Source organism: Oncorhynchus clarkii, chromosome 12 (genome assembly GCF_045791955.1).
Source record: "Oncorhynchus clarkii lewisi isolate Uvic-CL-2024 chromosome 12, UVic_Ocla_1.0, whole genome shotgun sequence".
NCBI lineage: Eukaryota > Metazoa > Chordata > Actinopteri > Salmoniformes > Salmonidae > Oncorhynchus > Oncorhynchus clarkii.
Genome location: NC_092158.1, coordinates 51,809,313 through 51,835,890, shown reverse-complemented (window position 1 = coordinate 51,835,890; position 26,578 = coordinate 51,809,313). Strand labels below are relative to the sequence as shown.

At 46.8% G+C, this 26,578-nt stretch overlaps 1 protein-coding gene across 1 annotated transcript in view; it reads left to right on the top strand.

Annotated features, from left to right (window-relative positions):
* The window catches only part of LOC139420789 (Rap guanine nucleotide exchange factor (GEF) 6), a 132,567-nt gene that overhangs the window by 50,680 nt on the left and 55,309 nt on the right, over nt 1-26,578 (top strand). Inside the window, exon 7 of the mRNA XM_071171056.1 lies at nt 544-561. Within this exon, the coding sequence (XP_071027157.1) occupies nt 544-561 (18 nt within the window). The remainder of the gene's footprint in view (nt 1-543; nt 562-26,578) is intronic.

Below are 26,578 nucleotides of genomic sequence, written 5' to 3'. Positions count from 1 at the left end.
GCTTTCCCCTCCTGTCAGTCGGGGGAGTTTCCCTCATGCTGCTGATAGTATCGCTGGGCGCAGGCACTGCCATGTTTCAGTTGCTGTTCTCAGTAATCACCCCGGCCCATGCTCCATCACGCCTCCTGACAAGGCGGTCGACGTCCCCATCTCCGCGCCATCCAGTCCCCTCTTCTGCTGGGATTGTTGAAGCCCTGCCCTTCTCGGAAGGATGTCCAGCGGAAGTCAAAAAGTCTGGCTTAAACAGCCTCCCTTCCTCCCACCACCAGCCACCTGATCACAGAGCCAAACTGATCAATGCCTTAACAGTGAAGTCATAAGTTAACTCAAGTTGTGTTTTTGTCCTCTTGATCCTCCTGATGTCTTGTCTTTCTCTCTCCGTCCCTCCATCTCTCCCTCTCCGTCCTTCCATCTCTCCCTCTCCGTCCTTCCATCTCTCCCTCTCCGTCCCTCCATCTCTCCCTCTCCGTCCCTCCATCTCTCCCTCTCCGTCCCTCCATCTCTCCCTCTCCATCCCTGATGCCTGCTGTGGTCGTCCTTTAGGATTATGCGTATAACCAGGTACGTCGGAAGCTTGACTTCTTCACTGAGTGTGGCGGTGTCTGTTAAAGGCCCCAATGCAGACGTTTTTATATCCATATCAGGTCATTTCTGGGTAACAATTAAGTACCTTCCTGTCATAGCTTTTGTGCCCATTTTAATAGAAAACTTTTTTTTTGCAAAGAACTATTTCTCAATCAAGAATTTTGCTAGGATCGTCTGTGAGTGGGAGGGGAAAAACCCGAAAACTTCTGAAAACCTGCTGATTTAGATGATCCATTGTAGATTGTGTCTTCAACCAGCGACAGGAAATAACACTGACACAATGTTTCATCAGCTGTTGTACGACACAGGGGGAAAAACATTCTACGCATGTCTCTCTTACACGCTCACATACACGCCCACATTGACCTAGATACTTGAAACTTTGTGTGTAGGTGTCTTTCCTCATGCTGAACAAATTTCTCCTCAAGGACCCGTAAGGTCCGCCAGGATATATTTTGAGACGACTTTGCTAAAGCGCCAACAAACTGGACCGTCAGGCTATGTTGTGTATACCAGACAAAAGCGGTGTCGTTGTGTCTACCCGTGGCCCTAATTGATGAGTATCCCTATGACGTGCTGTTGACATTGGCTGTCATTGATCCAGAAATATCACCCTCCTCCAGGCTAAGCCCCCTGGAGACCTGGGGTGCATTACTACCATGATGCACCATGGGATTTAATATACGGATGCTGACGAATGAACGGAAGGATGACTCCGTTGGCCCACTTTATTAGGACATCAATTGCCTTCCTCAATTACACACACACACACACACACAATGCCTTAAAAGGACACATCACCTCACCTGGCCTTCAGAATGATGTACTAAGTGCTTTCCTAGCAAAGACACTATTACATGGATCATTACGTTTCTACGAGACCTGGTCTACCCGGTAACTAACCCATGAATGTCTCAACTTGGCCTGAATAGAATGACTAGGCTACATTCATGTTGGAGAGAGATGATCACTCGTCTGCACGTCTCTGCTTTGTCTTGGCGCGTGACACCCAGCTAGTAGCAGAAGCAGGTCGCTAGGCTAGTCAACGGTCTGCGGTATTTCACTTCCTGTCAGTCTGCAAGACGTCTGCTGCAGGCTGTGCCTCTCTTCCTCTTACCCTTCCTGTCCTCTAACCTCTCTGGCACCAGCACCTCCACCAGTCACGTAGCTAGCGTTAGCATCTACGTGTGTGGAAACATTCACGGCTATTGGAACGCAGCCTAGCTTTAGCGTAGCTTCAGCGCTAGTCGCTCAGTTGGTTAGTGACTAATCATCAGGTCTCGGCGGATGTTGTATCTCTGTGTATTTCGGTCTCCCGATCATCACAGAGTCTGAGGTGTTCAGCCATTAGAGATGAGTCAGTGCGCTGCTGGCTGGGTTGCGTTACATAGAAGGCTGTCTGTCTGTACCCTGATCCCAGTGCTAATTTACACGTCAGCTCCACATCTCCGCCGGGCTCTGTAGATACTGTAGGTCATGATGACATTGGGATGTGTCTCTTGGCGTCGTGCTGCAAATGGCTGCTCGCTCACTTGCTGTCACAGAGACCCTCGTGTCATCTTTTAGAGGCGAGCATGATGTTCTCTGTCTTGTCCCCCTACTCTCCGTGACCTTGTCTGGGATATGACGTGTTGTGGCACACGTCCACTTCGCTCCATCTCGGCATTTAGCGCTATCCCGTCTCGTCCTATCAAAATGCACATTTAACCCCCGAGCGGCAGGGGTCGTAGTGTGCCCCTCTGTCAGAGCCAAACGGCCCCTGGGGTGAGGGATAGAGCTGGGATGTTGGCCAGTGGTGTGGCGGTGAGAGGAGGAAGGGGAAGAGGGGGTTGGGAGCAGAGGAGACCTCTGGGGGTTTTCACTTCTATGCTCCCCCCCTTTATTGAGGCCTGAGGCTGCTGGGTGATTTATCATGTCTTTTCCCTCCACCCAGCCACCACCCCTCAGCCTCCCAGCCCCCCTCCACCCAGCCACCACCCCTCAGCCTCCCAGCCCCAGCACACCAGGCAAACACACACAACACCAGCCTGCGCTGATGTACCGTTATACAAACACTACAAGGCTTTTTTACAACACAGTAATTAACTGCTCTGATATTCCATAATAAGAGCACAGCAGCTGTAGCAACAGCACTGTAAAACACTTATCAGGCCAGCCACTTTGACTACCGGTATATGCAAGTGAAAACCCTGGAGAGAGTGTGTCATGTGAAACCAGCGGGAACAAGCAGACCAGGGCGAGCGGATCTGGGACCTGAGAAGATACCGCAGGCTACGATCCAGGCCAGACCTACATCTAAATGTTAACATCATTCCCTCTGTGCTGCTTGCACCGCTGCTGCCTCTGGGGCTAATTTTAGTGATTACATCATCGTAGCTAAGATGACAGCCTTGCTGACCCCCCCCCCCTTTCCTCCCCAGCTCCAGGGGAAGGCTCTTATTTTCATAGTACTTGGAATGCTATGGAGCCGGACTGTTCTGCTCAAGCCAGGCAGGCACTTTGCCATGAGGCTTCTGGGGTCACCAGTCCAAGACATGCACGCTCACACACAGGCAACACGTTCCCTCCTCTCTCCTCTTCCCCTCTCACTGCCCCCTCTTCTTCTCCTCTCTCCCTCTCCTCCTCGCTCTCTTCCCTCTCCTCCTCGCTCTCTTCCCTCTCCTCCTCGCTCTCTTCTCCTCCCCCCTCTTCCCTCTATTCCCTCCTCTCTCTTGCCTCTCATCTCCCCATTCTCCCTACAGGGACTGGGTGGGAAGGAAAGGCCCTGTTAAAAGGCAGGAATTCCTGTTTTGCAGGAGAGAAGTGGGCTCCAAGCCGGAGAACGGTACCCAGTACAGTACACCATACCACAGCACAGCGGTCTGCTGGAGCACTTTGTGTGGGTAGTGGAGCAGGAAAGCATTGTGATGGAGCCTTCATCAACTATTCATATGGCCAAAGGGGCTTGCCTGTTTAAACCGTGGGCATATTGGTGGTCTGGACCAATGTTCCCTCTAAGCTGCGCGTGTGTGCGGCCGCGCACTTCCTCCAGGACTGCCTCGCAGAAGAAATGCCAGGCCGCGCACAGACGCAAGACATTGAACTTGGCCGAGTTCGCCCCATTAGTTTGCACTGTATAGATCAACGTTTTCTCTGATCGAATCAACGTTACATCGGACCCTTTTCAATGCAACAAACCAACACACTTCTAACTTTGCCAGACTGATGCAGTGATTTTGTGGTAGACAGAGACGGCGTACTTCAGAGTAGAATTCTATTGGCGGGGGTAGCCCATGAGTGGTCTTTCTGTTCAGAGCCGTGCGTGTGCACATTTGTTGACATTCTTTGCTAGTTAGCGAGTTATTAGTCCAGTTATAGATAAGTATAGGTCAGCAGTGGGGAGTTACTGCTTCCTGCAACTTGTAGGCTACATTTCAAGCTGTCTTTGAAAAGCCAGTCAGGTAAAACAAAGTGTATGTATTAATTAAAGGGGGCAGTGTTGTATTTTGAGACAGTCTTGAATATGCAAATAAGCCAATACGCAGAGTGATAGTCTACATTGTCTAATTATCTGTATGGTAATAATAGGAGATTTTATTGTGTAAAGTGGTTTCTTGCGTCATTCAACACAATACAATGCAATTTACAGTTACCTATTTGGCCCATGTTGTTACAGACCAAGTAAAAAATCATGAATTAATGTCAAGCCCTTCATAATGTCTAAACGGGCCTCCCGAGTGGCGCAGTGGTCTAAGGCACTGCAGTGCTTGAGACATCTCTACAGATCCGGGTTCGATCCCGGGCTGTGTCGCAGCCAGTCTTGACCGGGTGACCCATGGGGCGGCGCACAATTGTCCCAGCGTCGTCTGGGTTAGGGGGAGGGTTTGGCCAGCCGGTCCTTATCCCATCGCGCTCTAGTGACTCCTGTGGCGGGCCGGGCGCTGTACACGCTGACACAGTCGGCAGTTGTACAGTGTTTTCTTCCGACACATTGGTGCGGCTGGCTTCCGGGTTAGACAAGCAGTGTGTCAAGAGGCTTCGGAGGACTCACGGCTCTCGACCTTCGCCTCTCCCGAGTCCGTAGGGGAGTAGCAGCGGTGAGACTGTAACTACCAATTGGATACCACGACATTGGGGAGAAAAAACATAATAATAATAATAATAATAATAATAATAATAATAATAACAATGAAGTTTCATGCAATGACCACCACATACAGGCTACTGTAGACTATATCATAGAAATCAAAAGCTATTTCCATGTGAAAATGTTCTGGGATTTGCTCTATTGGTTTTGTTGGTAGGTCTACATTATGCAGAAATTACCACAATGGCCTATTGGCTACTGTCTAAAATTGTAAGGGGTACGGCCTCACTGTAGACGCGCGCTGGAAGTTGCACAAAATTCTCACAACGATCAAGTTTCCGCTCACAAGAACAACATTTGCTCAATACCCCAAATCATTTGAGGGAACGGGGGTCTGGAATCTCAAGCATGGGATTATTTTGTATCATACGGATTCTATAAAGAGCTGTAGACCAAAGGCAACAGGTTTCATTTTTCTGCTCTTAAAAGGAAAAAAAGAAATGTGTAACACCAATTATTAGAATAGCAACTTTCTGCGTTCACTGTTGCAGGAGGTATTTGGTAGGGGAAGATTATTTGGGGAGAACCAATTGTATTCATGATTTGTTTTGTTGTTGTTGTTGCATTTAATGAAATAGGCAGTGGTCCAAAATATATGCAAGTGGCTGGTGAAGAAAGAAAGAAACGTTCTCTGTGTGGAAGTTGTACAGCTTTTCACAGAACTCAGCATTCTGCTTTCGGCAGCTCACACATTCTAATTGTCCGCGCACAACTGATTAGCTGTGAATGTAAGCCCGGTGCCCCCTCCCACACACACACACACGTTTGTCTGTGATAGTATACCCAACACAGCTTGATGGTCACACACACAGACGGAGGCGGCCTAGCGGGGGTGTGTGTGTGTGTGTGTGTGTGTGTGTGTTATTGTTCAGTGTTCACTGAGCTTTGCTATGGCTCAGGGATATCGAGGGATCCCGTCTCGCCACTGTCATTCTCCTGAGCACTGCAGGGACAATGAGTCCCATGGGAGAAATCCCAACACACACACACTGATGCCCACACACTCTATACATTCCAATTAGAATCACAATCTTGTTGATCAGAGCAGGGATGGCCATTGTACAGTATACAGTCGGAAGTTTACATCCACTTAGGTTGGAGTCATTAAAACTGGCTTTTTTAACCACTCCACAAATTTCTTGTTAATCAACTATAGTTTTGGCAAGTCGTTTAGGACATCTACTTTGTGCATGACAAGTAATTTTTCCAACAATTGTTTACAGACAGCTTATTTCACTTATAATTCACTGTATCACAATTCCAGTGGGTCAGAAGTTTACATACACTAAGTTGACTGTGCCTTTAAACAGCCTGGACAATTCAAGAAAATTATGTTTTGGCTTTAGAAGCTTCTGATAGGCTAATTGACATAATTTGAGTCAATTGGAGGTGGACCTGTGGATGTATTTCAAGGCTTAACTTCAAACTCAGTGCCTCTTTGCTTAAATGTCAGGAATTGTAAAAAACTGAGTTTAAATGTATTTGGCAAACTTATATAGCTTCCTTCCTGGTTCTACATACTCTAATGGTGTGTTCACAAGCAGCGCTGTTGTAGCTGGAGACCAGTTGTTTGACTGAAGTCCCCTGATGACTGGCCTGTGGAATGATGCAATCATGTCTCCTTGGTGCTGCCTGCCTGCGTTGGCAGTTTTTAGCTCATGGACATGTTGGTATTGTTCATTATCTTGCTAGGCTTAGGCCTATCTGTTCACATTACTCTCTCTTAGACACACACACACACAGGATGTACATCCTGCCCGAACTCTCTCTGCTGCCTTGACTGCCTCAGAATCAGAGCCATTTTCTTTTTTTTTCTCATGCGAAAAGGCTGTGAATTGTTGTTGGTCAGTAGAGCAGTTAGTAGATGCAACTGATGACTGTGTTTGTTTGTGGTGGCGGGTTTGGAAGGATTTGCATGAAAAGGCACTCCTCAAGGTTCCTCTGTGACTGTTTGAGGAGGAATTCAGTGATTAGCAGAATGCCTCCCTTTGTTTTTGTGTTTTGAGTCGTGGATGGTACGACCGGGTTTGCTGAGATGTGTTTGTGCCTCCTGTATTAAAAAAAAAGAAAAAAAGAGGGGAGAGCCCCCACACAATTCTGATCGAGGCTGCAGCTGGCTTTCACCATCACACACGCTCGCTGTCTCCCTCCCTCCCCTCCTTCGTCTACCAACTTCTAATCAATTACATGAAAGGTCATTTTATTCACGCTGAGGGGCTGGGGTCAGGTAGGAGTGGGTGTGGAGGGAGAGATCCCCAAGCAAAACATCTCTCCTCTTTACGGACAGCGCTCCCAGAAAGGCTCTATGTGCTGGCCTCCTATTGGCTGCTCTCTAAAAGAATGATGTCATCCTTTAGCAGCACGCGGTAGCGCGCGGAGCGGGGGAAACGGGCTTGAGTTATTCCTCTCTTCAGCACAGTGGTGCAGGGAGAGAAGACTTTCCGACACGGACACATTTACTCGACAGCAGGCTGAAGTAGAGAACCTAATGACTTAGAAAGTTTCACATCCTCCTCCCTCACCGCCGGCTGCATTCTGCAGCTCTCCATAAGGGAGTCGTGGCTGTTTATAGGTTTGGGTTTCTTTGTTTCAGCGAAAGGGTTTCGTACTCTTCCTTTTCAGTAGTACACATTTTCTCATATTTCGTTTTGGTACCGCAGTCTCTGGCCCAGGTATAATTCAGTGTGCTTCACAGTGCAACTGGGATAATACGCCTGTGCTGCAAAATCAAAGCCATCTACTCGATTTCAAATCCTATTTCACAACCAGGCACATGATTTGGAGCGTTTGTGAAAGGCAATGCATTAGCATATTTCCCTAGCAGACGCGTGCTGCCGCCCCCTGTTCTGTGTTCAGATAACGTGCTGTGATTTATGCTTTTTTTCCCTCTCTCTTTAGTTATTTCGCCATTTATTTAAAGGAGTGGAGGTGGCTGAATGCACAAGGCTTTATGTTGCTGCCTGATCAATAAAGATGCTCCTCTTCTTTCTAGTCTCCCTCTCTCGGTTCTCTACCTCTCTCCACTCCCGCTAGACAGCCAATCGGTCTAATGCAGTTTCCCCCTGGCACTCGCTCTCTCCTCCTCTTCCTCCCTCCATCTATCCCTCCTCCTCTTCCTCCCTCCATCTATCCCTCATCTATCCCTCCTCCCATCCCTCTCCCTGCCCAGGTGATGTCATTCTTTTTCAGCCGGGCTCCCCTCCCCCCTCCCTCCCTCCGCCTATTAGCCGTTGGCTCTTTGCGGTGAACCGTCAAATCGATGGGAGGTTCTCCGGGGGGGGGGGGTCTGCGCTAGCCTGGGTCTGTGCACTCTGAGCTGGGGAACGGGAGCAGGCAGTCTGGCCCCTCTGGAGACGGACGGGCACGCACGCGCGCGCACACACGTGCTGCTGGAGAGCTACAGACAGAGAGAGCTGGAGAGGGAGGAAGAGAGCTGCAGTGAGCCAGGCGGTGTGAGGAGGGAAATAGACACAGATGAGTGCATGCTGACTGACTGGAAGTCCTGCTCGTGGTCTCTCTCTCTCTCTCTGGGACTATTGACTAGTGACGGCACCGCTGGCTCTGCCCTGGAGAATAGGCCGTCTGTCAGCCATAGTTACAAACAGGTTGAAAAGATGGAAAGAAAACTACCAGGGACTTTAAATGACTTTTCCTCAACCCTTTGACTTCTCTCTTAAGGATCCTCCTGTCTACAGTTTTACAGCACGTCTGAACTTGAGCAAGTTTGCAGGATCGCTGGTCGTTGAGGCTGTGGCCATGCAACCTGCTATGTCTTTGGGATTTAATGCATTTAGCACTCTGGAGATGTCGAATGGATAATTGTTACTGAGTCCAGCTTTTTAAATACATTTCTTCATTTGAATGTGGAGGGTCACTAGTGATCCTCTAAATGCCTCTCTCGCCATTGGCATTGGCTTCCCTCTTTGATTGACGTGTGACAGTCACTGCCAGAACCTGAATGAACAATTGCAAACTGACAACTAACGCCCGAGGACATTTGGACAACGTTGAGGATTTGATCTCTTTCAGGGGCGATTTCCTTGCGAAAGAAGCCTCCAGTCTAATCGGCGTCTGCTTTCTTTTCCTCCTCTTCCTTTTCCCCCCTGTCTTTTGGTGTCGAAAGGGGAAACTTTGCCTCCCTGCTCTCGCTCTGAACATGGCTTTCCTTGTCCGTTGCTATGCCAACTGCTTGCAGCCGTGGTCCTCCAAAGTAAGCGATGTCGTAATCCCTTCTGTGGCCAGCGCACTCTGCTGGGTTAGGATGCTGTGTGTGTGATGCTCTGCGTTTAGGTGTGAACTGTACAGCCGCTGCTTTTCTCATTTATTCATGCATGCTTTGCTGTCAATTCAAATGCATTATTTAGATTATGGGCGTGTATTTATTAATTGGACATTCAGATTTCACAATGCATTCTGCAAAAAAAATGTTTTAACCGAGTGACAGGTTTGTGTGGTTGAGCCCATGTCCTATTTTGAATGGTGTGACTGATGAAATGAGTCTTTACACTATGCATGATGAGGTTGAATTTGGAATGCACAGCATGAAAGGTAAATGTGAGTGAGTGTCTATGGCTCTGTCACTATGCTGGTTGGGCTGTTCTGGGCTGGTTGATTATTCCTCTTACTTGACCGTCTGATTGACAACATTTTGCCCACCTGAGCTGCAGGACCGGGGGCTGTCTGTCTCTCTCCTGTGCTAAGGTGTCCATCCATCCAGCCTGACTCGGCCCCTAATCACAGGTTACTCAGGCGTCCTGACAGACGACTGCCAGTAAAATCACAGTGTCGCCAAGGGACCAGACATCTTGGTGTTGAGAGCTTCCAAGATGCTTGTCTTCGTTATGAGAACTGTCTTAATGAGGGAGGGGTGTGAAGATGGTTGTCTTCGTTATGAGAACTGTCTTAATGAGGGAGGGGTGTGAAGATGGTTGACACGTTAATGCCAATCTCTTGTCTCTCCAGGTCTGCGTTCCAAGTTACTCCATTTTCCGTTGAACTCCTTTTGACCAAGTTAATGGGTTCTCGACATTTTGTGTTGAATGGATTTGTGATCTACACTTCAGCTTTTTAGGCTCTGTTGTTCTTCAGAATTAGCGTAAGGTTGACTAAATGTTTGCATTGATTGAAGTGAATAAATGGCTCTATAGCCTAAACCACAAGCTAATGCTCAGAAATCAATGTCTATGATTTATGGAAAGGGTAGATCATGTTAGGCCTTTGCCCTTTAATTTTGGTCTAACCACCACAAGTTCTGGGCGCGGTGTTGTCAAAAACATTTTTACCTTAGGCGCACACCATTTGTGTGTGTGTCTTGGAAGGGGTTGGGAAAACGCAGAAGACAAATTTCCAACTCGTGTGGCCTAATAAAGTATCTTATCCGCTGCTTTTTTGATCAAATAACTTTGAATGGCTTTTACTGCTAACTAAGACACATCTATGATAGGAGATAAGAGATCACACATCCCATCTTCCCATGTAGTCCGTCATCCGTCTGTTTGAGATGAGAAGAGAAGCAGCCCGTTTGAAGACGTGGCTAATGAGAGTCGACGTGTGCCGCCCGCCGTTGATGAGACGAGCGGACCTGAGGAGAAAGGTTAATGAAGTTCCCCTTTAAGCCCATCAGCTCGAGCACCAGACTAAACTGAAGCTACAGTATGGACCGAAATAGCAACAAGGTCATGATCATTTGTGTTGTGCCCGAGCTGAGGAGGAATCTGATGAATTCACGAGTTTCTGACGCTCCCTTACGGTTGGCCGTCCGGGGGTATTGACTCCCATCTCTTTCGAGCTACTGTTCTGTGGTTGGGAAATGGTTGTGTTATGCCATTCCATTTTTCCTCTGAACAGTGGTCACTCATCTACCGGAGTCCTTCTCATCTGTGGCAGTGCTGGACAAACTCTTTTCACTTATTAGACTACTATGTGAATGCTATTGCGAATGAATTAGCTACTTCCAAACGGGAGCATTGGTATTCAATATTGACATAGCAGATCATGCCTTAATGAATACTCAAACACATTGGAATAAGATTAACAAGTGAGCGACGCAATTAGAAAGTGACACTGATTCACTATGGATGGCTTCAAATGACAGAAGCCAATATCCGGCCCACTGTTTTCCCTGGCCTGAACCCCGTGAAGCCTGTCTCCATCCCCCTGTGTCACTGTAAACTTCCTGGTCTGACTGCCCGAGGCTCTAGTTTGTTTTGATGGGTTCCCGAGGGACCAGAGTCAATGGTCTCCAATCGTACAATTCAGGCCAGGGCCACAGTAATGGGGACTGCTGCTGCTGTGGGGTGCTGCTCCCCTGCATCTTTAAGCCTCCTCCTGTTTACTATTGGCCATCTCCGTCTGGACATCTCCTGTGACTTGTGCTGCGTCCCAAAATAGCAGCCTGTCCCCTATGGGCCCTGATCGGACGTGGTGCACTGTATAGGGAATAGGGTGCCATTTGGGTAGCAGCCTTGGGTCGAGGGTTATTAATGGAGCCTGGAGCGCGTTAGCTTTTAGCGTCCATCCATTGTCCCCTGTTGACGGCTCTGCTCTGGGATCAGGACAGCTGTCAGCGGGTTGATAAGGCTTGTTGCCTTGTTCTGTTCTGCTGCGTTGAGGTGTTTACTATCTACTTGGCCACTGAATGCCTTTCCTTCCCTCAGGGGAGAGTGTTTCCCTGCTCAAGTGCAGAGTGCTTAGTCTTGCTACCTCCACAATCAATGGGCTTGCAGAACTTTGGATTGATGCCCCTTTGAATAGTAATGGAAGCGGAGGGGAGAAATATCTGCAGTGAAATGGATCCAGGGCAGTCAGGCAGGGAGGGTGCCCAATCGACAGGCTCTCTTGGTGGGGTAACTGTCTCTCAGCCCGACCTGGTCTCAGTGCATTTCGTATTATTCTGTACATAAATCCAAGGTACTCCGTTTAAATCAGATACAATTATATTGGTCACATACACATGTTTAGCAGATGTTATTGCGGATGTAGCGAAATGCTTGTGTTTCTAGCTCCAACAGCGCAGTAATATCTAACAAGTAATATCTAACAATTTCACAACAATACACACATCTAAAGTAAAGGAATGGAATTAAGAATATATCAATATTTGACTAGCAATGTTGGAGCGGCATAGACTCAGATACAGTATTTACTTATGAGATGAGTAATGCAAAATATGTAAACATTAAAGTGACCAATGTTCCCATATTAGTGATAACAAGTCTATATGTATATAGGGCAGCAGCCTCTAAGGTACTACTGATGGCTGTTTAACAGTCTGATGGCCTGGAGATAAGCTGTTTTTCAGTCTCTCGGTCCCAGCTTTGATGCACCTCTACTGACCTCACCTTCTGGGTGATAGCAGGGTGAACAGGCAGTGGCTCGGGTGGTTGTTATCCTTGATTATCGTTTTGCCTTCCTGTGACATCGGGTGCTACAGGTGGCCTAGTATGACATGTTACGTTTCGTTTGGTCTGTAGACGTCCATCACCCCTTTTTGTATGGTATTTTAAGAATTACAATTCATATTATACGTTCTGAATTTGCAAAAATGTACAATATGTTCTGAATTTGCGGAAATGTATGATATGTTACGAATTCTAGCTGGGTGGCATGGGTTAGCTAGTAGGCTAAAGTTAGCTAGGGTTACGTTTAGGAGTTAGGTTAAATGGTTAAGGTTAGGAGAAGGGTTAGCTAACATGCTAAGTGGTTGGAAAGGAGCTAAACAGTAGTAAACCGTTTCAAAGTTGCTAAAACGTTAGTTGTCCGGGTTGAGATTCGAACTTGCAACCTTTTGGGACGCTAGAAGTTCCCGTTTTACGCCCCACTCATCCACCCCCCGACCCACCATCCTGCTTTCGTTTTTTTGCCTTAAGTAACCGTCTATCTTAGGTAACCATACCAAATGTAACACATACTAATTTGAGTGTTCCGGATTTACATTTACTAGGTTACGTCTAGTCTATGAGACCGGGCTCTGGCTCTCACTGGATGTGGACCTTCTCATCCAATCATATTCTATTATTATCTGGATGGATGAAGTCCGATGTGAAGCATTAGATCATATCCAAGGTATTCTCTAAGATTATTGTAGGTAGTTTTAGATGAGGGGGAAAGTATTGGAAATCAACATGTGAAAAATCTATATACATCTTTGCCGCTGTGATGTATTGGCCTTGGAAGATTGTTAAATACTTATTTGGTACAATTAATCATTTTCGATAACATGGCAGTTCATTGTGAAGCTGCAATGTGCAAAAGATAGGCCTAATTCACAAATACTTGATTACTGTACATCGATTGACCCTTATAGTTACTTGTGTCTAGAGGAATACGCATTGAACTTGTACTTGCTGCCGTACCCCGTTCAAAGGCACTTACATTTTTTTTTGTCTTGCCAATTCACCCTCTGAATGGCACACTTACACACTCCATGTCTCAATTGTCTCGAGGCTTAAAAAATATTATTTCTCCTCCCGTTCATCTACACTGATTGAAGTGGTTTTGACAGGTGACATCAATAAGGGATCATAGCTTTCAACCTGGATTCTCCTGGTCAGTCTGTGTCATGGAAAGGTGTTCCTAATGTTTTGTACACTGTGTATATTTTCTCTCACAACCCAGACAGGCGTACGCCTTTCCATAAAGAACTCAGAGTAAAGGGCCTTTTCAGTCTCACAACACACACAGCAGAGAGACATAGGGAGTGTCAAAAATAACACCCTATTCCCTATAGTGGACTACTTTTGTAGCCTCGCAAAGCCACCTGATCCGGCGAGCCTACATGAATGTTGCTGATATCTGTGGAGCAACATTCAGTGTAAGCTCGCGGGATCAGGCAGCTTTGCGAGGCTACTAAATTTGACCAAAGTGCAAAGGGAACACATCCATAGAAAGTTGTTGTGAATGGTAATATACGAGGGATGGGCCGGAGGCCTAATGCACGGTCCTAATTACGGCGAAACCCTGCCTTTTTATTTCTTCAATTACATTTCTGAACAGTCAAATGTTAAACCTAACCTTAACACTCACCGCTAACCTAATGCCTAATTCGAATCTTAAATTAAGACCGAATAGCAAATATTTGTTTTCATGAATATTTTATGATCATTTTAGAGTTTTTGGCCGTGGAACTATTGAAAAGCCTAATGCATGGCGTATCGATCCTTATCGCCTTCCTGTCCAGATGACACCCTAGACCTCCCTGGACACAGAAAGCTGTCTACCAGCCCAGACCATAGCTTCTCTCCGTCTGCTGTTGTCAGTAGAATATTAACATGCTTCAAGTAACAACAACAAAAAAACTAGCCTGAATAGTCCATTTTTTTTATTTTTTATGTATTGTAATACATTGTATTTTTCGAATTATGCATCTCGTCCATCCATCCATTCTTGCACGCCATTAATTAGATGACGAGGCATTTGGCTACCTTAAATGACAAGTTAACCTGTTTTGAACCAAGTCGCTCTCTTTTTATGTAAATAGCATGTTGTACTATGATACGAGAAAGTAGAAACCGCGCATGCTCGGACATGGAAATGAATCTCTCGAGTCCAACAAAAGTGACTATAATGTAGCAGATAACGTTGACACAATTTCACTTGTGCGAAAGATCGTATATGGGTGTTTTTGGAGCCTTTGTTCATGTGTATCTGTGGTCCCCATACTGGGGCGGCAGGGTAGCCGAGTGGTTAGAGCGTTGGACTAGTAACCGAAAGGTTGCAAGTTCAAACCCCCGAGCTGACAAGGTACAAATCTGTTGTTCTGCCCCTGAACAGGCAGGGTTCCTAGGCCGTCATTGAAAATATGAATTTGTTCTTAACTGACTTGCCTAGTTAAATGAAGGTAAAATACAAAAAAAATAATAATAATACTGCGGAACAAGCAATGAGAAACTCTTGGTGGTGGGTAAGTTTCTCAAAAGCAAGTAAAATCACACATCAACTATCTGGACACATCATTCACACATCATTCACTTTCCCCCACATCAACTATCTGTACACATCATTCACTTTCCCCCACATCAACTATCTGGACACATCATTCACTTTCCCCCACATCAACTATCTGGACACATCATTCACTTTCCCCCATATCAACTATCTGGACACATCATTCACACATCATTCACTTTCCCCCACATCAACTATCTGGACACATCATTAACTTTCCCCCACATCAACTATATGGACACATCATTCACTTTCCCCCACATCAACTATCTGGACACATCATTCACTTTCCCCCACATCAACTATATGGACACATCATTCACTTTCCCCCACATCAACTATATGGACACATCATTCACTTTCCCCCACATCAACTATATGGACACATCATTCACTTTCCCCCACATCAACTATCTGGACACATCATTCACTTTCCCCCACATCAACTATCTGGACACATCATTCACACATCATTCACTTTCCCCCACATCAACTATCTGGACACATCATTCACTTTCCCCCACATCAACTATCTGGACACATCATTCACACATCATTCACTTTCCCCCACATCAACTATCTGGACACATCATTCACTTTCCCCCACATCAACTATCTGGACACATCATTCACTTTCCCCCATATCAACTATCTGGACACATCATTCACACATCATTCACTTTCCCCCACATCAACTATCTGGACACATCATTCACTTTCCCCCACATCAACTATATGGACACATCATTCACTTTCCCCCACATCAACTATCTGGACACATCATTCACTTTCCCCCACATCAACTATCTGGACACATCATTCACTTTCCCCCACATCAACTATATGGACACATCATTCACTTTCCCCCACATCAACTATATGGACACATCATTCACTTTCCCCCACATCAACTATCTGGACACATCATTCACTTTCCCCCACATCAACTATCTGGACACATCATTCACACATCATTCACTTTCCCCCACATCAACTATCTGGACACATCATTCACTTTCCCCCACATCAACTATATGGACACATCATTCACACATCATTCACTTTCCCCCACATCAACTATATGGACACATCATTCACACATCATTCACTTTCCCCCACATCAACTATATGGACACATCATTCACACATCATTCACTTTCCCCCACATCAACTATATGGACACATCATTCACTTTCCCCCACATCAACTATATGGACACATCATTCACACATCATTCACTTTCCCCCACATCAACTATCTGGACACATCATTCACTTTCCCCCACATCAACTATATGGACACATCATTCACTTTCCCCCACATCAACTATCTGGACACATCATTCACACATCATTCACTTTCCCCCACATCAACTATCTGGACACATCATTCACTTTCCCCCACATCAACTATATGGACACATCATTCACACATCATTCACTTTCCCCCACATCAACTATCTGGACACATCATTCACACATCATTCACTTTCCCCCGCATCAACTATCTGGACACATCATTCACTTTCCCCCACATCAACTATCTGGACACATCATTCACTTTCCCCCACATCAACTATCTGGACACATCATTCACACATCATTCACTTTCCCCCACATCAACTATCTGGACACATCATTCACTTTCCCCCACATCAACTATCTGGACACATCATTCACTTTCCCCCACATCAACTATCTGGACACATCATTCACACATCATTCACTTTCCCCCACATCAACTATCTGGACACATCATTCACTTTCCCCCACATCAACTATCTGGACACATCATTCACTTTCCCCCACATCAACTATATGGACACATCATTCACTTTCCCCCACATCAACTATCTGGACACATCATTCACACATCATTCACTTTCCCCCACATCAACTATCTGGACACATCATTCACTTTCCCCCACATCAACTATCTGGACACATCATTCACTTTCCCCCATATCAACTATCTGGACACATCATTCACACATCATTCACTTTCCCCCACATCAACTATCTGGACACATCATTCACTTTCCCCCACATCAACTATCTGGACACATCATTCACTTTCCCCCCAAAAAAGTTAGAGCGTCGTAGTTGTGCTGTTGCAGAAACCGTGTGCCTGTTTTGACTTTGTAAGCCACTCTCACCTTGCATAATCTTGTGAGAACCATGCATGAAGGCATCCTCCATACCCTTACGATGCCATTACGACGCGTACGTTTCTGATAATGCACTACTCTGCAATATTAAAGCGATATATCATTTGAAAGCATTATACTTACACCTCTGCTTTTATGGGTTTTTTTTGTACAAGTGGAAGAGATTTGGTATCATGGTGAGAAACACTGTCTAGTTCTCTGGCCTGTGTAATTGCTGTCCAATAAATGTGATGAGCGTTGTTGAGTACTCTGATCTAGGCCCTGTGTCCCAAATGACTTCCTATTCCCTATAGAAATACTTTTGACCAGACTCATATGGGCCCTGGTCAAAAGTAGTCCCCTAAATTGGGAATAGGGTGCCATTTTGGATGCATCCCTGGCCCCCCTCTTCATTGGTATGCCCACTGTACTGGTAGTGGTACCATTATAGGACCAAATGGCCTCAGACTACTAGTGGAGCCTCAAAGACATGCTAACTGCAGATGATCCCAGTACTTAGCCGTCCCCCTGACACACACACACACACACACACACACACACACACACACACACACAGAGCCCCCTCCACAGTCCCACAGCCCTGTCAACCATTTGCCCCCTCCCCACCAGACCCAGGCGCTGATGATATTTCAGCCAGGGTAGCTTCACCCATTCCAGCTGTTTCCATTATCTTAGTGCTATTGATTTTTTCCCGCCACTGGGTCGGCCTATACATAGCAGGCCCTTCTCTCTCTCTGGATCATTTTCAAGGGCATTTATAAATACAAAAATGCGAGCGCTGTGTGCCTGTCCTTCCAGGCAGATTGAGTTTAGGCCTGTCTTTGTCTGCTTGCTCCTACAGGGGTTCACATACAGTACTAATTGACTGTGATCCTTGGGCCTGTATACCCAACCGCCGGTTACAGCCCGGTGTCACTTCGACCAATAACACCCAGTTAAACCCCCACAAGCCTTTCGCTACACTCACATTAACATCTGCTAACCATGTGTATGTGACAATAAAAATTTGGTTTGATTTGGAAGTATAGTAGGATTTCTTCCCTCTGAGGAAGGATGTTTGTGAAGTGTGTTTGTGTGGACTGTATTGCTATCCACACGATCCACTCTGTTAGTTAGGACTCCACACTAAGCTGTCAAACAGGACTCCCTCCGCTGCGGTGTTTTCCACCATCTGGAGGGCCAAGAGGACTGTACCAACTGTGGAGAACAGGGTCCAGCTCCAGCAACAACACGAGAACAGAAGGGTGTGGCTGACTCCTGCAGGCTGGTCCCCCTTGTTTTAGTCCGGTGGTCCCTCCCTGGGCCTGTTGTTGTTATTGTGGTTGTGCCTGGCAGGGGGTGGAGGATGGTACGAGGGCAGGAAGCATCTGGGAGGAGAGGGGGTTAGGAGGGGGCTCTGGAGTGACCTCTCGCTGGGTTTGGCTGGGCGGCCGGACGGACTGGGCTGTGTTAAAATACCGTGTTTAGCCTCCTGTGTCCTTCATACGGGTAGCACTGGCCATGGCCTTCTTTCCTGAGAGGCCCAGACTCCCACCTTCCTGTTTCTCTCTTTCTCACACACACACACCACACCACATGGAGGCGGTCTGGGGCCCGTGCTCTATCGCTCTTGTTCTCTCTCTCAATTTCAATCTCAGGGCTTTATTATCATGGGAAACATATGTTTACGTTGACAAGTGAAGTGAAATGGATAATAAACTAAAGTGAAATCAAAAATGTACCGGAAACATTACTCTCTCAAAAGGAAGAGAGACATTTCAAATGTCATATTACGGCTAAGTACAGTGTTTTGACGATGTACAAATAGTTAAAGTACAAAAGGGAAAATAAATAAACATTAATATGGGTTGTATTTACGAAAGGTGTTTGTTCTTCACTGGTCACCCTTTTTTTGTGGTAACAGGTCACACATCTTGTTCCTCCCTCCCTCCCTCCCTCCCTCCCTCCCTCCCTCCCTCCCTCCCTCCCTCCCTCCCTCCCTCCCTCCCTCCCTCCCTCCCTCCCTCCCTCCCTCCCTCCCTCCCTCTTCTCTCTCTCTCTCCCCCCCTCCCTCTTCTCTCTCTCTCTCCCCCTCCCTCTTCTCTCTCTCTCTTTCTCCCTCTTCTCTTTCTCTCTCTCCCCCTCCCTCTTCTCTCTCTCCCCCTCCCTCTTCTCTCTCTCTCTCCCTTTCTCTCTCTCCCCCTCCCTCCCTCCCTCTTCTTTTTCTCTCTCTCTCTCCCCCTCCCTCCCTCCCTCCTCTCTCTCTCTCTCTCTCTCTCTCTCTCTCTCTCTGCCTCTCTCTCTCTCTCTCTGCCTCTCTCTATCTCTCTCTCTCTGCCTCTGCCTCTCTCTCTCTCTCTCTCTCTCTCTCTGCCTCTCTCTCTCTCTCTCTCTCTCTCTCTGCCTGCCTCTCTCTCTCTCTCTCTCTCTCTCTCTGCCTGCCTCCCTCTTCTCTCCCTTCCAGTGCTGTTTGAGTATGTGACACAGGCCAGGGCGAGAGGAGGGAGGTGGTTTGCGATAGGTCTCAGCCATGCCACACCATGAATATTCATGTTGGAGACAGACACATCAAACCTCACTGGCAGGGAACTGGACCCATCCCTCTGAGACAGAGCACAGCCTCCCCCCCAACACTGATATAAATGAACCAGGAGATTTTAATATGTAACCATTCCTGAAGAGGGAAGATACAGGAAAAACTTCGCTTTAGAGTTTTGACCTCATGTAATTTTCTCACTGACCAGCAGAAGAGGGTAAATTAAATTAGTGATTACGCAATGCCTTTAAACCTGTACACACACACACACACACTACGTGGTAATCCATTGTGTAGTGTAATTCCAGCTGGGTGATTTAAACATGGATGGCCTTACACTATTAGTCACTGTTGTCACACCCGAGACAGAGACAGCGTCACCCGTAGACTGACGCTATGTCTGTCTGTTAGTCAGTCCTGGCTGCCACTCTGACTGACTCCAGGCTCTACCTTGATCAAAATTCAAAGCCCTTAGCTAGCGGGGCCAGAAACAGCACCAGGCCGCCACTTAACATCCTGGCTATCACAATACTAGCCGTGCCCGCTCCAAAGTGAAGCCAAACCCTTCCTCCTCTGACTCTGTTCTGTTACAACACAGGAAGGGGGTGATTCAGCTCCCTGGAATCTCTTTAGGACCAGGAACATCCTCCCTAAGATAGGATAATGACAACATTTTGGTGTTACTGTTTCCTGTTTTGGGGCCAGGCGGACTGTGACACTCGTGCCAGGCTAGACGCTAGACAAGGAGCAGCCTCTCGAGATGAGAGTTAAATGCGATTTGATGATGACCGGCCTGTGATATGAAATGTGACACTACTTTGATTGTCATGCTTATGCTGCTGGCTGTGATTTGTGCGTTGGCGTATAACCAAAGGGGAACAGAGAGTAACTACCCACCCCTTTGATTCAGTCCTCATTACGTCGGCGGGGTGAGGGAGAGAGATGTGAGGGTCTTTTCCTGACAGCCTTTCCCTACTCTCCTCTCGTCTCCCCGTGTGGCACGGCCCCTGCTCTCTCTCTCGCGCTCTGTTTCTCTCGCTGTCTATTCCTCCCCCTCGCCCAGTCCTGCCCGCCTCGCCTGTCTTCGCACGCGTCACCTCCAATTCCAAGTTCAATTCATTACACCTCTCTCTCACCCACAGTCTCTTCTCTGCCGAAGCCCCATGTGTTCACTTCAAAGGGAGCGGGGGAGGAGGAAAGGGGGTTCTTAAAAGAGAATATCTCTCTCTCTCTGTCTCTCTGTCTCTCTGTCTCTCTCTCCTTTAGTTCGCTCTGTTGTGTGAGAATGCATCAGGTGTTTTGGGAGCGGGGGAAAGGGTCAGGGTGTTAGGAAGCGGAGGGTCGGGATGCTCTCAGGGCAGGCTGGTTCACAGAGAGTTTAACGTGTGGGACGTCATGCCGGCGCCCGGTCCGCTGTACCTCTCGAACACCATTGAGACAACCGAAGCGGTCTGTAGCCGCAGGGCTAATTTCCGACTGTGTGTGCGCGTGTGCTCTTCGGAGTGTGTGTGCGTTTCTCGGAGCGCGTGTGTGTGTTTGCATGAGTGTGCGTGCGCGCCTTCTTGGCGTGTGTGCAAGACACTGCTCACACCTGACTTCGGACTACACTTATTTAGCATTTAGCTCCATTTGGCTGTGATGCCATGAGTGGAAGAGGGCGATCTCTAAATAAAGATGGAATGAATATATTTTTTATTGAACCTTTATTGAACTCGGCAAGTCAGTTAAGAACACAATCTTATTTACAGTGACAGCCAATTATGGGCTAATTATGCCCCGCCCTTTGGGACTCTCAATCACAGCCGGATGTGATGCAGCCTGGATTCGAACCAGGCACTGTAGTGTGCAGTGTCTTAGACCGGTGCGCCACTCTGGAGCAGAATTGACCGACATCAAAGGAGACCTACAACGTGTGCCTTGTACTGTTTTCTCAACTTGTGTTGGCTTTATGACAGTTGCATAACATGTTGAAATACTGGAGATTGTTCTCTTTCTCAGTATGTTTGCGTGGTTTGGAATTGAGATTATTATGACATTAACAATGACACTGTTTGCCAAGTGGTTGGCACATGCTGGACTCTGGTTCATGGGTACTGGCGTGCCATTGAAGTTCACGTCGTGTCCCTTTCTAACGTTGCGCTGGCGTCATCATTCAGACATACTGTTCAGATGTTCCAATTCCGAGAGAATGACAACTTCTACAGGCTATTTTTTTATTGAAATGGCTCCTCTGGCCAAATCCATTTCTACAACCATCTCTTTGTTTTAGTGTGTTACTCATATCTGTCCTCCAGTAGAACTCAGCAGTCAATGGTCCATAATAAGCCGCTAATTAGCATGACTCTCCGCCACCCAAATAGAATGCGTAATGACTCTTGTGTTGCTGGGGCTTTGAGATTCGGCTCAGCGTTTAGTCTCCACCTCCCGTCCTCTGATACGTTGCAACTCTACCTCCAGTGCATCCGTCTATTGTGCCATTTATAGTTAGCCTAATGAGGGGGTGGCAGCCAGGATTGACGCTCATTTTATTTTGGTTACCGTCATTGCTTTAGGTGTTTGGGTCTCAGGGAGGGATGGAAAGCTGAAAGGCTAGTGGAGTAAATCGACTGTATATCAATAGCCTGATCTTTCACTCGGAGTGCTCCGCCCCGCTGCCCGGCCCTAAAACTGGCAAGCCTGTTACCTACAACAACACTCATCACGTGTGTGTCTGTCCGATGGCTGCCCTCTCCTCACTGACTAGCAGACACCTCTAGAGATCCACTCTATTCTAACCCACCTGATTTGAGTTGGGGGGGGTTAAGCTAAACTGGCACAACTGCGTGTGCCAACCACTTGGCAAACATAGACACACATACACACACCCTGGACACCATATGTGAATGAATTGCCCCCCATTTATCTTCAGAGTTTGTACTGTTAGGTGACCTAAACTGGGATATGCTTAACACCCCGGACATCCTACAATCTAAGCTAGATGTCCTCAATGTCACCCAAATTATCATAGAACCTACCAGGTGCAAGCACAAAGCCGTAAACACGGGCACCCTCATAGATATTATCATAACCAACTTGCCCTCTAAATACACCTCTGCTGTCTTCAGCCAGGATCTCAGCGATCACTGCCTCATTGCCTGCGTCCGTAATTGGTCCGCGGTCAAACGACCACCCCTCATCACTGTCAAACGCTCCCTAAAACACTTCAACGAGCAGGCCTTTCTAATCGACCTGGCCCGTTGTATCCTGGAAGGATATTGACCTCATTCCGTCAGTAGACGATGCCTGGTTATTCTTTAAAAGTGCTTAACTCACCATCTTAAATAAGCATGCCCCATTCAAAAAAATTAGAACCAGGAACAGATATAGCCCTTGGTTCACTCCAGATCTGACTGCCCTAGACCAGCACAAAAACATCCTGTGGCGTACTGCATTAGCATCGAATAGCCCCTGCGATATGCAACTTTTCAGTGCATCTAATAGACCCTGCAATATGCAACCAATGTACACAGGCAGTTAGGAAAGCAAAGGCTAGCTTTTTCAAACAGAAATTTTCATCCTGTAGCACAAACTCCAAAAAATGAGGCTAGGAAACACTGTCACCACCGATAAATCCACGATAATTGAGAATTTCAATAAGCATTTTTTCTACGGCTGGCCATGCTTTCCACCTGGCTACCCCTACACCGGTCAACAGCTCTGCACTCCCCGCAGCTACTTTCCCAAGTCTCCCCCATTTCTCCTTCACCCAAATCCAGATAGCTGATGTTCTGAAAAAGCTGCAAAATCTGGACCGCTACATATCAGCTGGGCTAAACAATCTGGACCCTCTCGTACCGTCTCAACCTCTCGTACCGTCTGAGATCCCCAAAGATTGGAAAGCTGCTGCGGTCATCCCCCTCTTCAAAGGGGGAGACACTCTAGACCCAAACTGTTAGAGACCTATATCTATCCTACCCTGTCTTTCTAAGGTCTTCGAAAGCCAAGTTAACAAACAGATCACTGACCATTTTGAATCCCATCGTACCTTCTCTGCTATGCAATCTGGTTCCCGAGCTAGTCATGGGTGCCCCTCAGCCACGCTTAAGATCCTAAATTATATCATAACCGCCATCGATCAAAGACGATACTGTGTAGCCATATTCATCGACCGGGCCAAGGCTTTTTTTACTCTGTCAATCACCACATTCTTATCGGCAGACTCAACAGCCTTGGTTTCTCAAATGACTGCCTCGCCTGGTTCACCAACTACTTCTCAGACGGCCTACTCTCTTCTCTGTATACATCAATGATGTCGCTCTTACTGCTGGTGATTCTCTGATCCACCTCTACGCAGATGACACCATTCTGTATACTTCTGGTCCTTCTTTGGACACTGTGTTAACTAACCTCCAGATGAGCTTCAATGCCATACAACACTCCTTCCGTGGCCTCCAACTGCTCTTAAATGCAAGTAAAACTAAATGCATGCTCTTCAACTGATTGCTGCCCGCACCTACCCGCCCGTCTAGCATCACTACTCTGGACGGTTCCAACTTATGTGGACAACTACAAATACCTGGGTGTCTGGTTAGACTGTAAACTCTCCTATCAGACTCGCATTAAATATCTCCAATCCAAAATGAAATCTAGAATCGGCTTCCTATATCACACAAAGCCTCCTTCACTCATGCTGCCAAACATACACTCGTAAAACTGACTATCCTGCCGATCCTTGACTTTGGCGATGTCATTTACAACATAGCCTCCAACACTCTACTCACAGTGCCATCCGTTTTGTCACCAAAGCCCCATATACTACCCATCGCTGCGACCTTTATGCTCTTGTTGGCTGGCCCTGGCTTCATATTCCACGCCAAACCCACTGGCTCCAGGTCATCTATGAGTCTTTACTAGGTAAAGCCCTGCCTTATCTTAGCTCACTGGTCACATAGCAGCACCCACACATATATACATGCTGGAGCGCGTGCTTTCACTAGTCACCCCCAAAGCCAATTCCACCTTTCCTTCCTGTTCCCTGCTGCCAATGACTGGAATGAATTGCAAAAATCACTGAAGCTGGAGACTCATATCTCCCACAATAACTTTAAGCATCAGCTGTCAGAGCAGCTTACAGATCATTGCACCTGTACATAACCCATCTATAAATAGCACACCCAACTACTTCATCCCCATATTGTTATTTTAATTTTTTTGCTCCTTTGTACCTCAGTATCTCAACCTGCACAATCATCTACTGCACATCTATCACGCCAGTGTTTTAATTGCTAAATTGTAATTATTTCACCACTATGGCCTATTGCCTTACCTCACTAATCTTACCTAATTTGCGCACACTGTATATAGACTTTTCTATTGTGTTATTGACTGTACGTTTGTTTAACTCTGTTGTAACTGTGTTGTTGTTTGTGTCGCACTGCTTTGCTTCGTCTTGGCCAGGTTGCAGTTGTAATTGAGAACTTGTTCTCAACTAGCCTACCTGGTTAAATAAAAGTGAAATAAATCAAATAAAAAACACACAATAACATACACACTATACACACACGTACACATGGATTTTGTACTGTAGATATGTGGTAGTGGTGGAGTAGGGGGTCTGAGGGCACACAGTGTGTTGTGAAATCTGTGAATGTATTGTAATGTTTTTTTTTTTATTGTATAAACTGCCTTAATTTTGCTGGACCCCAGGAAGAGGGGCATTTATTATGGGGATCCATAATAAATACAAATATCTATGGCTGAGACGGAGTGGCTTTGGGACAGTTTGTTGGTATCTTAAACCACTACTCCTTCAGTGATTCCCCTAGATTCTTTTAGCAAGGGTCTTGGAAGGGGGGTGGGGGATGTTCTTGTGCTTAAACATTATAACAAATTCAATTGGGGCCCCTGGGCATGTGCCCTGCATTCCCGGTTGGTAATCCAGCCATTCCAAAAGTACTCCTAAATTCATTGTTTTATTTTATTGGTTTCATCGCATTAACTTTTTATTTTGGCGATTTCTAGTTTTCAAAGATAATATTATTGACCTACATATAAATAATATATTCTAAAAACTTTCTCATTTAAGTGTATACTGTAAGTGCGCTGTGGCAAAATGAATACAGCGTCAACACCTGTTTCCTCTTGTCTTGATACATAGGATATGGAAAAGGAGATCAGATCAGTTGTAGCCAGTGTTCTCAGTCTCTACATCTAAAATGGATCCATCTCATCTCCCCCCCCCCACCCTCTGCGGCAGCTCAAAGTCAGCCCAGGGTTAACGTGCCCGCCCTGCCGCCATGTGGGAGGAGGAGGGACCGTCCAATCCTCCGGGTGACAAATGTTTGTTTGGGAGTGTAATTGACGCTAGGGGGAGGGGACCGGAGTGAATTATTTTGACAGATGATGACGGCTCCGGTGACATCATCAGATGTCCTACCTCCTCAACCCCGAGCACAGCCAACCCTTCAGGCCAACGTGTCTCTGTCTCCATGGACTGCTTGGCTCTGTGATGAATATCTTTCATTTTGGGACGGGAGGATTTTTCTCCTATCAAACAGAGTATGATGTTTTGAACCCCCCCCCCCCCCCCCCTCCCGGATGAAAGCTGGGAAAAGAAATGGCGTGGATCCATGCTTGTTGAAAGTGCTACGCGCCCAGCAGTCTCTGTAAATAGGCTAACGCTAGCCTTCCCCTGCTGTGGTGAGCTGGAGCAGTAAGGCAGTTAGTTCGTAGTTGGGAAGCTCCACTATGTTTTAATGACGGAGCCCCTGCTGGGATCCTGTAGCGGTGCCTTAACTCCCCTGCCTCTGATGGAGCGGCCTATTCTGGACCGTTAGCCTGTCTGTGTGAACCAGAGCCATTACTAGCATCACACTCAAACGGCTTCTCACTGCTTTATACCATCCCTGCGTCCTAAATGGCTCCCTATTCCCTTTTATAGTGGCTAACAGAGACCTGTTCAGAAAGTAGTGCGCCATAAAGGGAATTAGGGTGCCATTTGGGACGTAGGCGAGGTCTCCCGGGAACAAGGCGACTGCAGGTTCAACCCCACAACAGTTAATTACTGTAGCCAGTCTACGGAGATGAAGTGAGTTCAGTATAATAGTCGTATTTTCAAGAAAAGGTTGGAACACGAGTGAATAAATGACAAATTCTCTGTTGTGACTCTTCAGACTATGTTTGGAGGTTTGGAGATGAGCGTTAAAGGATCGGTCCTGGCTCGACTCGCGTCCCCTTGTTGATGTGATGAATTCATACAGCA